The sequence below is a fragment of the Myotis nattereri genome, assembly GCF_964212035.1.
Source record: "Myotis nattereri genome assembly, chromosome: 16".
NCBI lineage: Eukaryota > Metazoa > Chordata > Mammalia > Chiroptera > Vespertilionidae > Myotis > Myotis nattereri.
The window spans coordinates 15,251,202-15,268,765 of NC_138091.1; the positions used below are offsets into that span (position 1 = coordinate 15,251,202).

At 44.3% G+C, this 17,564-nt stretch overlaps 1 protein-coding gene across 2 annotated transcripts in view; it reads left to right on the forward strand.

Moving 5' to 3' along the window:
• STX8 (syntaxin 8) overlaps positions 1 to 17,564 on the forward strand; it is a 231,097-nt gene that overhangs the window by 19,231 nt on the left and 194,302 nt on the right. Inside the window, exon 4 of one of the 2 annotated variants that reach the window (XM_081109978.1) lies at positions 4,689 to 4,799. The exons of the other annotated variant lie outside the window; for it this stretch is intronic. Coding sequence (XP_080966104.1) covers positions 4,689 to 4,799 — 111 coding nt within the window. The remainder of the gene's footprint in view (positions 1 to 4,688; positions 4,800 to 17,564) is intronic. 2 annotated transcript variants of the gene reach the window in all.

Genomic DNA, 17,564 nt, shown 5'->3' on the forward strand with positions numbered 1-17,564 from the left:
TGTTAGTTTTTACTATGTGCCCTGACCGGGAATCGAACCGTGACCTCCAAGTTCATAGGTCAACACTCAACCACTGAGCCATGCTGGCTGGGCTATTATTTTATTACTGGAGGCCCAGTGCACAAAACTCATGCAAGAGTAGGCCTTCCTTCATCCAGCTGCCGGCACCGGTTTCCCTTTGGCACCTGGACCTGGGCTTCCCTTGCAGCCTGAAGGATGTCTGGTCAATTAGCATATTACGCTTTTATTATTATAGATTGTAAAAGTTACAGCTACTGACCACTTCCTTGTCCTTCCTTACCCTGTCCCCACACCTCCAACTACCACGAGTGTACATACACTCAGTATGATCATTGCCTAGATGAGTGGTCGGCAAACTGCAGCTCGGCAAACCGTGGCTCGCGAGCCACATGCGGCTCTTTGGCCCCTTGAGTGTGGCTCTTCCACAAAATACCAACTTCTGCGCATGGGCCACGAAGTTTCAATCGCACTGTACGTGCGCGACCGCACGTGGTATTTTGTGGAAGAGCCACACTCAAGGGGCCAAAGAGCTGCATGTGGCTCGCGAGCTGCGGTTTGCTGACCATGGGCCCAGATGATTCTTTAGCTTCTTGTTAACAATCCCTACCCTCCAATCTCCTTATGCTCTGTCCTCAGAATAGATTAAAATAAGCATAAAGAGGTGGAGTGTTCCTAGTGAAGTATTGGTTAGTTTTCCCAGATTCCAGGTAGTCTCTGGGAATATTCAGAATTAATAGTACCAGTTTTGTTATTGTTTTTAACAGGATGCTAAGAAGGGGCAAAATTCAATGCCCAGTCCTGGGAACCTCAGGGTGGAGAAGCCGGAGTGCTTTGGTGGCAAGCCCAGCAGGTGTGGCGGACAGGCCCTGATTTAGAGCAGGAGGAGCTGTGCTAGCCCAGCACTGCCATCACCAACCACGGGACTTAGCCCTCAAGTCCCGGTCAGGACAGGGGCGGTGGAACAGGGACCTCTGAGGCCCCTTCTGGCACTCACTGCCTGCGACTGTTCTTGCGTTACTCGTCTACAAAACATACTCACCGAGCTGTACGGCTCTAAGTAAATCAGTCCATTCTGAACTACTTTAAGTCTGTAACTAGTGTTTGCTAAATTTTAAAACGTGTCTTTATTATTTTTATGATTAAGAGTACTCTCTCCCCACACACTTCTTTTTGTTAGTTTTTCCCAGTGACTGTTCTTTTCCTCGTCCCCATCCTATCGCCCATCGTTCTCCATAGTTAACAGTGTTGATGCTTGGTACCTGTCATCCAGGCTTTCCTAGTCATGAACAATTGTCTGTATAGATGAAAATACAAAAACCTGTTGACTGTAAAGGTGTAATATTATACATATGGTTTTGAAACTATTTTATTAATTGGCACATGGCAGAGTCAAACGATAGAAACAGTATACAATGAACAATAAGTCTCTCTCACACCCTGAACTCCCAGCTCCCCCTCCTTAGCTGTTTGCATATCCTTCCAGGAATTTTCTGCGTACATACAAACATATATACGGCTATCTGATTTTTTTTTTAACATAGTGGGAACGTACTCTTTACTGTTTAGCTCTTTGCTGCTGCTGCTTTTTTTATTTTTATTTTTTGGTTTTAATGCTGCATCTTGTAGATGATTCCATATCAAATAATTCACAGGCGCACTTAGTGAGTGCTCAGAAATGTTAATTATCATTATCATCGGTACATAAGGAGCTACCCTGGATTTCTGGGGGCTGCAAAGCATTTCGTTACGTAGATGCACTAGTTCCTTATTAATGAGCTTTAGGATGTTTCCAGAATCTGCTATAATAAGTAATGCTGCAGTGACCATCTTTCTGAGTCTGTATAGACTTGTGAATATATCTGCAGGAGAATTCCTTTTGAAATAACGTGCCATTTACATTTTGTTAGGTATTTGGAAGGCAGTGTGGCAGTTGGTTGAATCTGTTTACATTCCTGCCGAGCATGTCTGAGAGTCCTGATTCTTGTCCGCTTTCTAGAGCTGCCTCACCACGGTTCCCTGCAGATAGCTGAAATGGCTATATTATTTAAATTCACATTTCTCTTACTAATGCAGAATGAAGTGCTTTTCCTTTGATTAGAGTTATTAGTGTTTTTTCTTGTGCTCTGTTATGTCTTTTGCCTTTCTAAATTTGCCACTATTAATTTGTAACTTGTAATTTTTTTGGCAGGTATTTAAAATTTTTATGTAGCCAGATTTATCTTTTTCCTTCATGCCTCTAGGTTTTCAATCCAGAAAGATTTTAACTACTCTAAGATTATTAAAAAGCTCTCCTATGTTTTCTTCTAAGGATACTCCTGTCATTTTACTTTTTATGTTTAAATCCTTGAGCCAGTTAAATCTGTGTTTAATTGTAACATTGGATTATAGTTGAACTTATGTTTGCTTGGGTGTTGGATGCTGAAAACCACAGGTTGCCAGAGTAGGTTGAGCATAGTATTGTGATATAATGAATAGTTTCCACAATTTAAAATTCCTGTTTTGTCCTATGTAATTCATGTTATAGCTTCTGTCATTTCTGTTTTTCTTTTCTGAGGAACTTCCTTTAGTCAGTGGTTCTCAACCTTCTGGCCCTTTAAATACAGTTCCTCATGTTGTGACCCAACCATAAAATTATTTTCATTGCTTCTTCATAACTGTAATGTTGCTACTGTTATGAATCGTCATGTAAATATCTGATTTGCAGGATGGTCTTAGGCGACCCCTGTGAAAGGGTCGTTTGACCGCCAAAGGGGTCGCGACCCACAGGTTGAGAACCGCTGCTTTAGATAGAAGAAAAGCCTTCTGCTTTATTGACTATTTGCCACTAATTTGAACCACATCACTATTTATTCTTGATGTTGCTAATATTTGGCCCTTTTATTAATACAGAAGAAGTATTTAACCACTGTATCTCAGTTAGAGCTGCTACCTCATGGTCTCCATGATGAGGACTTAGTGACTATAGTCAAGAAGGAAATGGAAAAGCGGTGGTAGTAATTTTACTCGGAAAAGCATGGCATTCTGGAATGTTGAGAGAATTCATTTACTATTATTTTTTTATATGTAAGGCCACTAACACTGCTTAGCTTCACTGGGCGATTTATGACTTTTCTAACTGCTATCTGTTTTTGGGGAAAATTTTTACAGGTTTACTTACTGTTTTACTAGCTAGCCAGCTCTTTGTATTCAAAATTAGCAACACAAGCTGTAGATTCACTGGGCCACAGTTTTTTCCTATTCACTAGGCAGTGGTGATGCTACTACTTGATTCTGCCAATTCCTTAGAATTTTGGGGGCCTGAATGCAGTGTTGCTGTCCCTCTTTTAACAAGAAAAGAATCTGTAAGTCCAACGCAGCTGTCTCACTAGGGCAGGGGTCCTCAAACTACGGCCCGCAGGCCACATGCAAATACAAATATTGCATTTGTTCCCGTTTTGGTTTTTTACTTCAAAATAAGATATATGCAGTGTGCACAGAAATTTGTTCATAGTTTTTTTTTTAAACTATAGTCCGGCCCTCCAACGGTCTGAGGGACAGTGAACTGGCCCCCTGTTTAAAAAGTTTGAGGACCCCTGCACTAGGGTCTTCTAGAGCAGGTCGTGGTGGCCAGGTCTTTGAGCCGCCAGTGTTTCAGCTCTAGGAAGACAAAGGGCATTTAATAGAAAAGTAAAAGCCAGATAAAACCCAGCATGTTGAGCTGGCTCACCTTTGTGCTTGCTTTTTGTGTATTTTGCCATATATGTCTTTTCAAAGGTGTTCCTTAGCTTTCTCCACTCATTCTCTTTATGGCAGAAGTGTTCTCCATCAATAGTTCCTTTATTTTGTTTTTTAAAAAACACATGGACACACACAGATACAGACACACACACACACACACACACACACACACAGCCTAGAGGAGCTCATGTAGCTTGCTTCAAGAAAGTTAGTACATAAAACTTGGGATTTAATCCTGACTTATTTTTTTAGCCATAACTTATGAATTGTGCAGGAAAAGGGGTTAGAAAAGGTGAGATAACTGGTTCAAAATCATAGATAGTGTTCAACAGAGGACTTCTAGGTTTCCTAGTCCAGCATGCTTATTAGTAGATCAACAGATTAAAATTTGATTATCTCCTTGCAATTTTCTTTAAAGATCATGCAGTTGTATTTAAATAATGAACTGATGGTAACAACTTTTAGAGCAAACCTGATGCATGAAGTGGCACTTTGGTGTTAACATGGAAGGAAGAAGGCAATACCTGAACCTTTTTTTCCTCTTTTTCTTTTTTAACAGAGTATTTAGCCTATCAATGTCAAGGAAAACACCCTTGACCATTGACTGCTGTAACTGAAAACCTAAGGAATCCCTGAGTCAGACTGTCCTCCTGGGCAGGAATGATCGTTTCACTGGTGGTCACTGGGAGGAAAATACTGTTCACCTACTGCATTCCTCAGTGAGGAACTGTGTGATGGGTCCACTCCAGTGTTTGTACGTCCCCTGTGACGGTCAGTCAAGGTCCTTTACTTGAACGACCGTGAAATTGAAGGTCAGAGCAGGAGATGAAGGGTGGTTCAAATCTCTATGGACAGGATGGACTAGAGTCCGAGCAGTCAGCTCAGTTAATAACGTGATAGGTAGAATGAGGTCATTCACGCCCTGTTGGACCTTAACGAGATGTCTGCAGAACACAGCTTGAAGGGGACCGAAGACAGAACCTACTGGATGATCTTGTAACTCGAGAGAGACTACTCCTGGCATCCTTTAAGAACGAGGGTGCGGAGCCCGATCTCATCAGGTATGGTGTTTCTGTTTACGGGGTGATGTGGGGGGGAAGGTTTATTTGCAGAGAACAGCTGTATTCTGAATGGCTTCATTCCTTTAACTAGTAAAATATATTCTGTTCATTTATAGTGTTTTCCTATCCTATCTGTTCGATCCCGTTTTCATTAATTTTCCAGGTTTTGCGCACCAGGTGTGTTCAGCTGGCTCCCATCTCAGAGGAAGGGTATTTAGGTAAAATGCAGGCAGGCAGCACATTTCTTTTGCATGCCTAGTTGAGCTTTCCACTGTTAGCTGCCTTTAAACTCCCGAAGTCACGTACTTATCTGGGGAAATGTTTTTGTTTTCAATTGGCTCCTTGAAAAAACTGTCCCTGTAAGATGCAGTCTGTGGTTCGTGGAGTAGAACAGGTGGATTCCTCTCGTGGTGGGGTGTCACTCGGGGTGGTGGCAGGGCCTGTGTCCCACTTGGGGGAAGCTGAGTGTTGCTTTGTGGGAGCCAGGTCTGTGGTGCGGTTTCTCTGTACACGTCACAGCAGCTCCTGTGTTGTGCGTCTGCCCTCTGGTGGTCACGGTGCATCATAGCGACTGGTCAGATGGTTGGACACTTAGCATATTAGCCTTTTATATTATACTAGTAGCCCTGCGCATGAATCTGTGTGCGAGTAGCTCACTGCCGCTTGCCTCAGCTGGCCACCCACCCACTGCCGCTGGTAGCTCTCTGCTGCTCATAGCTCGCTGCCCTGCCCTCCTGTAGCTCTCCGCCCACTGCCCCACCCTCCTATAGGCTCCTATAGGAGTGGGGCTCACTGCCCCACTCTCTTGTAGCTCTCGCCATTCCTAGCTTGCGGCCCCGCCCTCCCGTAGCTCTCTCTGCTTATAGCTCACTGCCCTGCCCTCCTGTAGCTCTCCACCACTTGTATATTGGTTGTGACATTACGGTGTAATGGATAATTAGTGTATTCCTCTCTTATTATATAGAACTAGAGGCTCGGTGCATGAATTTGTGCATGGGTGGGGTCTGGCAGGCTCACCCTGATCGGCCCCGACCAGGCCAGCCGGGGGGAGGGGATGTGGGAGGTTGGCCAGCTGGCCCTGCCCCCTGGTCAAATAGGGGACTCCAGTAGAGGGGACAATTTGCTTATTAGCCTTTTATTATAGAGGATATCTATCTATCTATCTATCTATCTATATATTGATTTCAGAGAGGAAGGAAGAGGGAGATAGAAACATCAATGATGAGAAAGAATCATTGATTGGCTGCTTCCTGCATGCCCCCCACTGGGGATCGAGCCCACAACCCGGGCATGTGCCCTGACTAGGAATCGAACTGTGACCTCCTGGTTCATAGGTTGACCTTCAACCACTGAGCCACACCAGCTGAGGCTCTTAAGTCCTTTCTGTGGAGCGTGTTAGAAATGCAGAGTCTCAAACCTCACCCAGCTCTACTGAGCCTGCAGTTTAACAAGACCCTCAGGTGATTTGAACGCACTGCCGATTTTGAGAGATACTGCTTTATGTTATTCTTCATTGTGACATTTTGCATTAGAATCACTCAAGAGGCAGATAAGAAATAAAAAAGAAGAAAGAGAGAGCAAGAGAAAAGAAAAGAAATACAAGTGTCTGGATCATATACTTGCAGAGTGTGAGTTAGTCTGGTGAGCGGCCTGGGTGGCAGGCATGCTGGGCCTCTCGGGTGATCCTAACAGGGCAGGTTAGAGCCCTGCTTTGTGTCATGGGTACCAGTAATGAGAGCTAATGGCTTATGTCGCTCGATTTCTGTGTGCCAGGCTAAGCTCTTTTAAGAACCTTCCTCAGGAGATCTTCGTTACATCCCCATTTTACAGAAGAGAAGTGAGGCTCAGAGGAGTCAGATAACTTGCACAGACTCTAAGACGAATCAGTCCCAGCGTTTGGGTTTCCTCTACTAGTAGATCTGTGTGTCTTCAGATGGGCACTCAACCACTGTGCATGAAAAGCTGGACCAAGAGTTAGAAGGACCCAGCTCTGTTGCTTACTAGTTACCCAGTCATCTGGGTTTCAGAATCATTGACCTTGAAACGGGTATCCGTGTTCTGCCTCTTTTCCGTTGTTGTGTGGACCCCATGAGGTGATTGTTGTGTGAAGGGCTTTGTAAGCTCTAAAACCTTTGCAAATGTAAGATGTTATTCTTGGAGCATTGTGTACCGTTAGGGTAGGAGGGGGTGGAGGGGTTCATGCTGCCTCCTTTGTTTCCAGGAGACCTTCTGTCCTTGTTGTACCCCCTGAGTGCTGGAGTCCTGGCCTCCATGGCCCGTCTTGTTCCATGCTCTGCCCCTGGTCCTCTGCCCTCCCATTCTCCCCTTGCGAATCTTGTTCTGTTCCCTTTCCTCAGTGCCCAGCTTGCTGCTTGTTGTCCTATTAAACAGCTGTACATTCATTCTCACAGTGGAATCCATGGCTGGCTCGGACTTGTCTTCTGGAGTAGTTTAGTGAAAACCTCCTTGAACCTAAAGGAAATTAACTGATGGGAGGGTTTAGGGAATATGGCAGATTGGTGGCAGAGGTGTTTGGGATGGAGGCCTGTTGAGAAATCTGAAGTCCAGCCTCTAGGCCTGCCCCCTGCTCCTCCTGGTTTAAGGCTAGTGCACATGGTGGGCCTAAAGGTCTTCCTTGGTGAGCAGCTGGGGCGGCATGGGGCTGGAGGAGAATCTATGAAGCAACGTTAACCTACGTCTTGAGGGGTGGAGTAATGTAGGAAACCAGCCAGGCTCTTTTACATGCTCCAAGATGAAACTGAGGATAGCACAATTGTAGACTTACTAGAGCAGCGGTCCCCAGCCTTTCGGACCTCACGGACCACCAGTTGGTGACGGCTATACTAGAGTCAAGCAGTGCGAGGACAGATGAGAGAATGAATAAATGTTCAAGTTAAAGTATGTGGCTACAAGTAGATTAATTTGAGGTCAGAGTTTCTGATCTTTGACTTTATTCACCTGCCTATGTCAGAGTATTGTTTTTGCCTTTATTTTTTTTAAACCCCTAGCCCCACATTTAAGCCTTCTCTTCCATCCCCAACTTCTTATACCCGATCATTCTTCCTCTTGGACCTGGCCTTCTGAGGGTTGCATTCAGTTGTGGACATGACCGTTCCGGCTCACCGTTCAACCTTGCCCTTTGCCTCCTGATTGTCAGGCTGCCTAATCATTTCTGATTCCAATTGTCAGGGCCCTTTCAGCTCTGTCTTTGGGGAAGCCTCATTCTCTTCTCTGCCGGTCGGTGTGTGTTATTTCCAGTGACTTACAAAGATTTCCTCAGTCCTCCTCACTGCCAGTTTCTACTTCTGGCTCCTCCAGGGTTTTTGTTTGCTTCTCTGACCTCTGGATTTCTCCCACATTTTTGTTTGATTTTGTAATTCTTGATATCCATGTGGGCTGCCTTGTCACTGGGCAGGAGGGTGGTGGTGGCATATGTCTTTCCTTTAGGGCCTGACCTACAGAGACACACGGCCAGAAAGCCTTGCAGCACTTTAAAATGTTGTAGACGTGCCGTCTATGGTATGTTTGTCATTAATGCTAGATTATCACCGCAGCACATTCACTGTTGGAGAAATGGGGGGTTTATCTTCCAATCAGTATTTCAAAGCCCCGTGATAACTGGCAGCAGTCCCCCGGATCAGTCTGCCTGACCAGGACGCACTGGGAGCCTGTTGATCTCTGTCCTCCTAGAGCCCCGACTTCTTTCTCTTTCTCCTGTTTCCTTTGTGTACTTTCTCCTCTCCCACTCCCACCCAGATCCTTCGCCTCCTCTCTGTCTTCCCCATCCCTTGTTCCCAGGAGTCCTTCTGCATCCCCCCTACTCGCTCTTTTCTCTTCCTCCTCAGAGGTGGCCTTGTTAAGGAGCGAAGAGTATTGTGAAACTTCAGCTCGGATTAACATTTCCTTTAGCTAGACATTCACGTGGCAATCACATAATTGAATGTGTAGCTGTCATGTGATGGGATGTTAGCTTTACCTACGGATTACTGGCCATTATTCGGAAGCAGAGAGCCTGATGTGAGACGGTGGTCTAAACAATTAATGGTTGACTAATTTAGGGCATTTGGAAACTTGTTAAAGAAATCTCTGCGTGACAGTGTCTCTTAGAAGATCAGCCATGACTTCTGAAGCAATGACACAGCTTCTCATTGAAAAGCCCACTGCCCCTTATATTTGAGAGTGTTGTTGAGTCTCACAATTACTTAAATCTTTGTCTGTAAAAGGAAAAATATCATCACATACTCCACTGCCTGTGACCATCTCAAGATCAGGTGATTAACTGGGCTGTAGTGGGTGGCTAATTGGCTAACCTTTAATCTTCGCACCACCAACTATATGAAGGATTATAGGAAATAGGAAGTTATTTAAAGGTTAATATGGTAGTTATTTGTCAGGAATGGTATATTAACAAGTAGACTAATTGCTAAAATTAAAAGAGTAGAAGATGATAATGAAATGTAAACATTTAAATTTCACTTCAGATATTTGAGCTGCTAAAAAAAAGTATCATACTTCCAGTATATATTTCATATCACAGTCAAGGAAAAATTAACATTAAGTATTACATCAAAAGTACTGTCCCTCCCCCATTTTAAACCATGTAATGTTTTATTGCAACTTTAAGTTTGGTTTATAAGAAGCATGATCTGTATCTGATAGTACTGAGGTTTTCTAAAGAATCATTGATTTATACTTTGTGTTGCTTAAAGTTATTAATACATGACCAGCCTACTCCTCTAGAAGTAGGTAATTGCTAAGAAATATTCACCTGCATCATTAGCCTGCTCATGTGAGACCATGGATAAGCGGTAATAATTTATCTTATGTCCCAGAAATACCCTAGTTTCCTAGGTTTTCTGATGTGTAAAGGATGTGCTGAAATCAGAAAGGCTTTGCTTTTCTCTCTGTTTCATTGAGTATAAGAATAGTTGAACCAAGGTTATATTAAGTACTAGAGGCCTGGTGCACGAATTTGTGCACCGGTGGGGTCCCTTGGCTTGGCCCGTGGGAATCGGACAAAACTGGCAGTCGACATCCCCCGAGGGATGTAGTAGTGTGTGAAGCAGCAGGCAGCAGGGAAGGAGCCTGAGCCTGGGCTGGGCGCCATGCCGCTCCCGCTCATCCCAGCCCCACTGTGCTTGCTGCCGCCACTCAGTAGGCTCGCTGCCACTCTGCTGCTGTTTCTGCGCGCCCGTCCTAGGGTGATACCAATATGCTCATGACCAAGAAGTGGCCCTGGGCTTGTGACCAGTCAGTCCTGATGCTGGTCTCGATCCCGGTCCCAGTCCGGATGGGGGAGGGGCGCGCAGGGGAAGTGTCCTCGGGAGAGAATCCCACCGCCGCAGCTGTGCTCGCCAGCCATGAGCCCGGCATCTGGTGCCCGTTGGTCAGCTGAGCCGTGCTCCCACTGTGGGAGCACACTGACCACCAGGGGGAAGCTCCTGCATTAAGCGTCTGCCCCCTGGTGGTCAGTGTGCATCATAGCTACCAGTCGAATAGTCGATCGGTCGCTTAGGCTTTTATTTTTATTTTTTAAAAAATAAAAACCTAATAGAGGGTATACCTTGTTTAGAGATGGGAAGACTCAATACTGTAAAGACGTCAGTCATCTCAAAATCGAGCTGTAGGTTTGAAATTGAGGTCTGGCCGGCGTGGCTCAGTGGTTGAGCATCAACCTATGAACCAGGAGGTTGCGGTTTGATTCCCAGTCAGGGCACATGCCTGAGTTGCAGGCTTGATTCCCAGTATGGAGCATGCAGGTGGCAGCCAATCAATGATTCTCTCTCATCATTGATGTTACTATCCCTCTTTCTCTCCCTTCCTTTCTGAAGTCAATAAAAATATATTTAAAACAAAACCAACCAAACAACAACAACAAAAAAACAAACAAAATTGATCTGTAGTGTCACCAGCCAGTTTTTTAATTTGTTTCTGTTTGTTACGTAAGCTGATTCTGAGATTTAAATGGCAATTCGATGAGCCAAGGAAAGCCAAGGCAATTTTGAAGAACAAAAGGCTTAAGGACTCACATTATGTTACTCACTCTTACCTCAAAGCTGCAGTGTGGTGTTGGCAGGGGGATAGGCAATTACACCAATGGGACAAAATAGAGTCCAGAAACAGTCCCACACATGTATTGTCACTTGATTTATGACTAAGGTGACCCTGCAGTGCTGTGGAGGAAAAAATGACCTCTTCAGGAAATAGTGCCAGGTCAACTGGATAGCCATATGAAAAAATGAATCTCAGGCTCTGCTGTCACCCTCCGTAAAAGTCAACTCCGAAAGGATTAGAGATCTAAATGTGAAAGGTAAAACTAGAAAGCTTTTAGAAATCTTTGCCTATGGCCTTGAGATAGGCAAAGATTTATTAAACAGAACAGAAAAAGGACTAAATATGAAGGAAACATGATAAGTTGGATTTCATTAAAATAAGAAATTCTTTTTATTTAAAGACTAGAGGCCCGGTGCACAAAAATTTGTGCACTCGGTGGGAGGGGGGCCCCTCAACCCGGCATGTGCCCTCTCGCAGTCTGGGACCCCTCGGGAGATAACGACCTGCTGGCTTAGGCCTGCTCCCGGGTGGCAGAGGGCAGGCCCAATCCCTAGGTGCAGCCCCTGATTGGGCTCAAAGCAGGGCCGATTGGGGAGCTGGAGCGCCGCCCCCTGTCATACACAGAGCAGGGCGATTGGGAGGTTGTGATTCCACCCTTAGTCACGCTCAGGGTAGGGCCGATTGAGGGGTCGGGGCACTATCCCCTGTCACACTCAAGGCAGGGTTGATGGGGAGGTTGTGGCGACACCCCCTGTCATGCACAGAGCAGGGCCAATCAGGGGGTTGGGGCATTTCCCTCTGTCACTCATAGAGCAGGGCCAATCGGGGTTGTGGCGCAGCCCCCTGTCACGCACAGAGCAGGGTCCATCAGGGGGTTGGGGCGCCGCCCTCTATCACCCACAGAGCAGGGCCGATCAGGGGGTTGGGGTGCCGCCACTCTCACACTCAGGGCAGGGCCGATGGGGAGGTTATGGCTCTACCCCGTCACACACAGAGCAGGGCCCATGGGGGGGAGGGGGATAGGGGCGCCGCACCCTGTCACACACAGAGCACGGCCGATCAGGGCGATCAGGGGGTTGGGGCGCCGCACCCTGTCACACACAGAGCCGCAGGGCGATCAGGGGGTTTGGGCGCTGCCCCCTGTCACGCTGATCCCGGTGTCGGGAGGCCTTGCGGCTTCGCTGATCCCGGCGCTGGGAGGCATATTACCCTTATACTATATAGGGTAGAGGCCTGGTGCATGGGTGGGGGCCGGCTGGTTTGCCCTGTAGGGTGTCCTGGATCAGGGTGGGGGTCCCCGCTGGGGTGCCTGGCCAGCGTGGGTGAGGGGATGATGGCTGTTTGCAGCTGGTCACACACTCTTCAGGTTGGGGGTCCCCACTGGGGTGCCTGACCAGTCTGGGTGAGGAGCTGAGGGCTGTTTTCAGGCTGGGGGTGACTGAAGCTCCCAACCTCTCCTTTTTTTCTTTTTTTAATTTTTATTCTGGGCCAGCTTTAGCTTTGAGGCTTGGCTCCAGCTCTTAGGCCTCCGCTGCTGAAAGTAGGATTCTGGCCTTTGCTTACAGTATTGCTATCCTGCTGGCTGAAGCCCGGCAGGTATCTGGGGTTTTGTTTAGCTTCTATGTTTGTTACATAGTTGCTTGCAGCTCAGAGGCCTGCAGCAGCAGGCGGGGAACATTGGAGTCCTCCGTCACTGAAGCAAGCAAGCCTCATGTTAGTTTCAAGCTGCCTGGCTGCCGGCCGCCATCTTGGCTGACAGTTAATTTTCATATTGCCCTGATTAGCCAATGGGAAGGGTAGCGGTCGTACGCCAATTACCATGTTTCTCTTTTATTAGATAGGATATCACAAAGAGAGTGAAAAGACAAGCCACAAAACAGGAATCTATATTTGCAGCATATTTATCTGACTTAGGAGTTGTAACAGCATATGTAAAGAACCCCTGTAACGAAGAAGAAAAGCAGACAGAAGACAGATAGGCAAAACAACGAAGTTGGACTTGACCAAAGAAAATACCCAGTGACTGATGAACATATGAAAAGGTGTTCAACTTCACTAGTCTTCAGGAAATTGCAAACTAAAAGCATGATGTCATATTAGTACACCTACCAGAATTAACAGACAATTCACGTGTTGCTAGGATGTGCAGTGACCGGAGTTCTAATATACTCTCTGTTGTTCAGCCACTTGGGAAAATTCGTTGATTGTATCTCCTAAAATGGAAGTGTACATAGGACATGTGCAGAACTGTGTTTACAGTAGCATTATTCTTTTTTTTCTTTCATTTTATTGATTTTTTACAGAGAGGAAGGGAGAGGGATAGAGAGTTACAAACATCGATGAGAAAGAAACATTGATCAGCTTCCTCCTGCACATCTCCTACTGGGGATGTGCTTGCAGCCAAGGTACATGCCCTTGACTGGAATCGAACCTGGGACCCTTCAGTCCACAGGCCGATGCTCTATCCACTGAGCCAAACCGGCCAGGGCAACAGTAGCATTATTCTTAATAGTCCTGCCTGGAAACAGTCCAAAGAACATCTACACTCTACATCATGGCATATCTATACAATGATACTACACAGCAAATGGGAAGTCACAGTCTACAACTACACACCACACGATGGATGAATCTCACAAACAGAATGTTGAGTGAAGTGAGACTGACAGAAGAGTACATACTGTATGATTCCATTCCTGTGAAGGCTAATTTATTTATGGTGTTAATATCACAAAAGTGTCTCCCTCTGGGGGTGAAGGACTAGAAGGGGGCACGAGGGACCCTGGAGTTCTGCTAGTGCTCTGTTTATGCCTTGGGTGGGGATTAGCTGGGGTGCTCACTTTGTGAATTATCTTTGAGCTATACACACGGTGGTTTTTCTGTTTGTGTTCTACTTGAATTTAAAAATCTGTGTGTAAGCACATATATATAAACACAAACATTTTTCTATAATACACACATGTATTATACACATATACTGAATGTATGTATGTATGAAATATGTAAGTATACTTATAATACACATATCTTAGCTATACTTATTTATATATGCTTATATATAATTATGATATATAATAAGTATATGTAATACATGTATATTACTAAGTATACTGATATATGTTTATAACCACATGTATACTTACACTCATGCATATTCATGCATACGTTTGTGCACATACCAACACACACTCGCACCAAGAGCTGTATTCTGAACAGACCACAAGGTGGAGATATAAGCCAACAGAAGGGGAAAGTTACTAGATCATTGATTCTAGTTTCTAGATTTTGGAAAGTTAGCATTTTTCTCCCTTGAAAGTAAGGCGAGAATGTTGATTGCTTACACTGCCTGATTTTAGAAAAAGGCCCGCCTCACTTTTTTCAGTTCTCTCTCATCTTCTCCCTCCTCCTTTGTGTAATGGAAACCTGTTTGTCATTTTTAGATTTTCTTCTCAGTGACTTAGACATTTGCCCCACCCCAGTCGGTTCTTTCTTCCTCTTGCTTTCATCTTCCTTCCTTGCCTTTTCCTTGCATGTCCTTCTCTTCCATTGCTCTTTCCCCCTGGAAAAAGTTGCTTGATTTTTGTGTTTTTTAATTGTAGTTTTTGTTTCCCATTCTTAATTTTGAAAGAAGAGGGTTTGCTTTCAATGCTTCTTTCTAATAATCTTCACTTGTTATTGTTTACCTTTGTGGGCATTTGTTCCCCTATTATGTGTCCTTCCCCTGTCTCCTCCCCATGGAGATATGGCTCATCTTTATTAGATTTTAAACAAATTATCGACATGATACATGTTCATTATAAGAAGTCAAGCGATAGAGAGGTGTAACCCAGAAGTTAATGGTTTCTCTCCTTTTCTTTCCCTTCAGTGCTATTCCCTAAAGTAACCAGTGTTAACTGTTTGGAGGGTTGCCTTCCCCACTCTTCTCTGTGCTTATACAAATATTTACACACGCATTTACATACATGTGAGTTTTCCTTTCCTGTTTTTTAATGAAAAACAGAATTGTACTGTACATATTCTGTAATTTACTTTTATTTTAGTTTTTAAAAATTCTTTTTTATTGTTTAAAGTATTACATACAGTATTACGTAAGTCTCCTTTGTCCCCCATTGACCTCTCCCCAGCCACCCCCACCCCCCAGCACATGCCCTCACCCCTCTAGTGTCTGTATCCATTGGTTATACTTATATGCATGCATACAAGTCCTTTGGTTGATCTCTTACCTACCCCCGCCCCCTTGCTTTAAAAAAAATCATTTTTGTTAAGAGTATTACAGATGTCCCCCTTTCCCCCCTCATTACCCCCTCCACATGGTTCCCGCCCTGCCCCAGGTCTCCACCACCCTATTGTCTGTGTCCACGGGCAGTGCATAAATACATGAAGTTCTTTGGTTAATCTCTTCCTAACCTCTTCCCCCTTTTCCTCCTAGATTCGTTAGTCTGTTTTATGTTTCCATGCCACTGGTACAATTTTATTTGTCAGTTTATTGTGTTAATTTGACTCTACATATAAATGAGATCATGTGATATTTGTCTTTCTCTGATCGGCTTGTTTCATTTAGCATAATAATCTCATTTATTATATTTTTGTTGATTTTTAGAGAGAGAGGAAGGGAGAGAAACATCAATGTGAGAGTCAACCATCAATAGTTACTCCCTGCACAACCCGTACTGGGGTTCAGTCCCCAAATCCATGCATGTGCCCTGACCTGGAATCCAACCAGCAACCTTTTGGCACACGGCACCACACCCAACCAAGGGAGCCAGGACTGTAATTGACTTAATCATTTACATTTGGGTATTCCTCCAAATCAATAGATCTACCAAAATTCTTTTCAGTAGCTACATTATTCCACAGTATGAATATGCAGTCAGTACAACCACTCCCCATTTGATGGATATTGGGTTGTTTAGTTTTTTTGTCATTACAAACAATATTGCAGCAAATATCCATAAGGAATGTGTGGCTTCAATTTCTGTAGGACAGAGTTCCCAAAGTGGGGACAAAGGTATGGATATTCAGATTTAACAGGTCCTGCCATGTCTGTTTCTTGAAAGTTGTAATGCTTTTCATCCCTCCAGCAATACATGGGATCCCATTTCCCTACCTCGTGGCTGTCAGAGTGTGATGGAACTTGTTGGGTTTTGCCAATTTGATGAGTGACATATGGTATCTTGTTTTGAATTGCAGTCCCTAACTGTTGGTGCAGTTGTGACTTTTGACAGGGAAAGTAAAAAGATTTGATACCCCCGTATTCATTAATTAAATTGTAAAAATCATCTGGGAATTGAAAAGGGAGAATTCTAGTCTATGCATAAGCAGGAAGAAGAAAGAGGAGTTACCTATATACCCCATACTGTAAGTTAGTTAGTTGATTTTTTAAAAGGCCTATTTAATACTTTCAATTTGAAAAGTACTCACTATAGATGAAATTGCTTTTTTAATAAGTGAAATTTTATTTTATTTTATTTATTTTTAAATATATTTTATTGATTTTTTACATAGAGGAAGGGAGAGAGATAGAGAGCTAGAAACATCGATGAGAGAGAAACATCGATCAGCTGCCTCCTGCACACCCCCGACTGGGGATGTGCCCGCAACCAAGGTACATGCCCTTGACCGGAATTGAACCTGGGACCCTTCAGTCCGCAGGCCGACGCTCTATCCACTGAGCCTAACTGGTTAGGGCAATAAGTGAAATTTTAAAGAAACTGCTAAAAATATTCTTTCTTCTTTATTGAAAAGAGTTTTCTATGTCTCCCTCCCTCTCTTCTCTATTTACCAAGCACTTTCATAGATTATTTTATTTGACCCTCATAATAATTTTCAGAGGTAAGCAGAGAAGGGATTACTTTTTTTGGCTCACATATGAGGAGACTGATTCTTAGAGAAGTCATTGTGCCTGAGGTGAGTAAATGGCAGAGAAAGAACTAGAAAGCCTCCTTGTCCTTTGCCATGTTTTTGTCTCTCAGGCCTTTCTCTCTAATTTTGGTGTCCTGTCATGGTCCCCCTGTAAGCACCCTCATTTATTCCTTTCTCACTGCCTTCTTGTTCATAGCACCTAGTAGATAATATTGCTAACTGTAATAATTCAATAAAAAAAAGGGGGGGTTGGTATTAGAAAACCTAGGTTTGAATTTTGAGTCCATTTCATTTTCTGTCAAATGAAGATAATCATGACTCCTCAATATTGTGAAGTTCCAGTGATACGAATCTATGTGAAAAAGTATATTTTGCTTTGGAAAGTGCTTTGTAAACATCACTGAACACTTGTCTCCGGTCTTAGCAGAGGGGAATCCAGACCTGGCATGCGATTGGGGGAGGTCTCTCTGGCCTGCACAGAGTAATTAGAGAACAGCTGCGGTTTATAATTAAGTGCTAAATTGTGTGGTGTGGGCCGTAAGTGAGCTCTTAGAGCGGCGGTTCTCAACCTGTGGGTCGCGACCCATTTGGCGGTCGAAGGACCCTTTCACAGGGGTCACCTAAGACCATCCTGCATATCAGATATTTACATTACGATTCATAACAGTAGCAACATTACAGTTATGAATTAGCAACGAAAATAATTTTATGGTTGGGTCACAACATGAGGAACTGTATTTAAAGGTCCAGAAGGTTGAGAACCACTGTCTTAGAGAAAGGAGAGATGCATGTAGACTTCAGATAGCCTTTGTAGAGTGAATAGATTTGTGCACCATACATTTCCCGGCT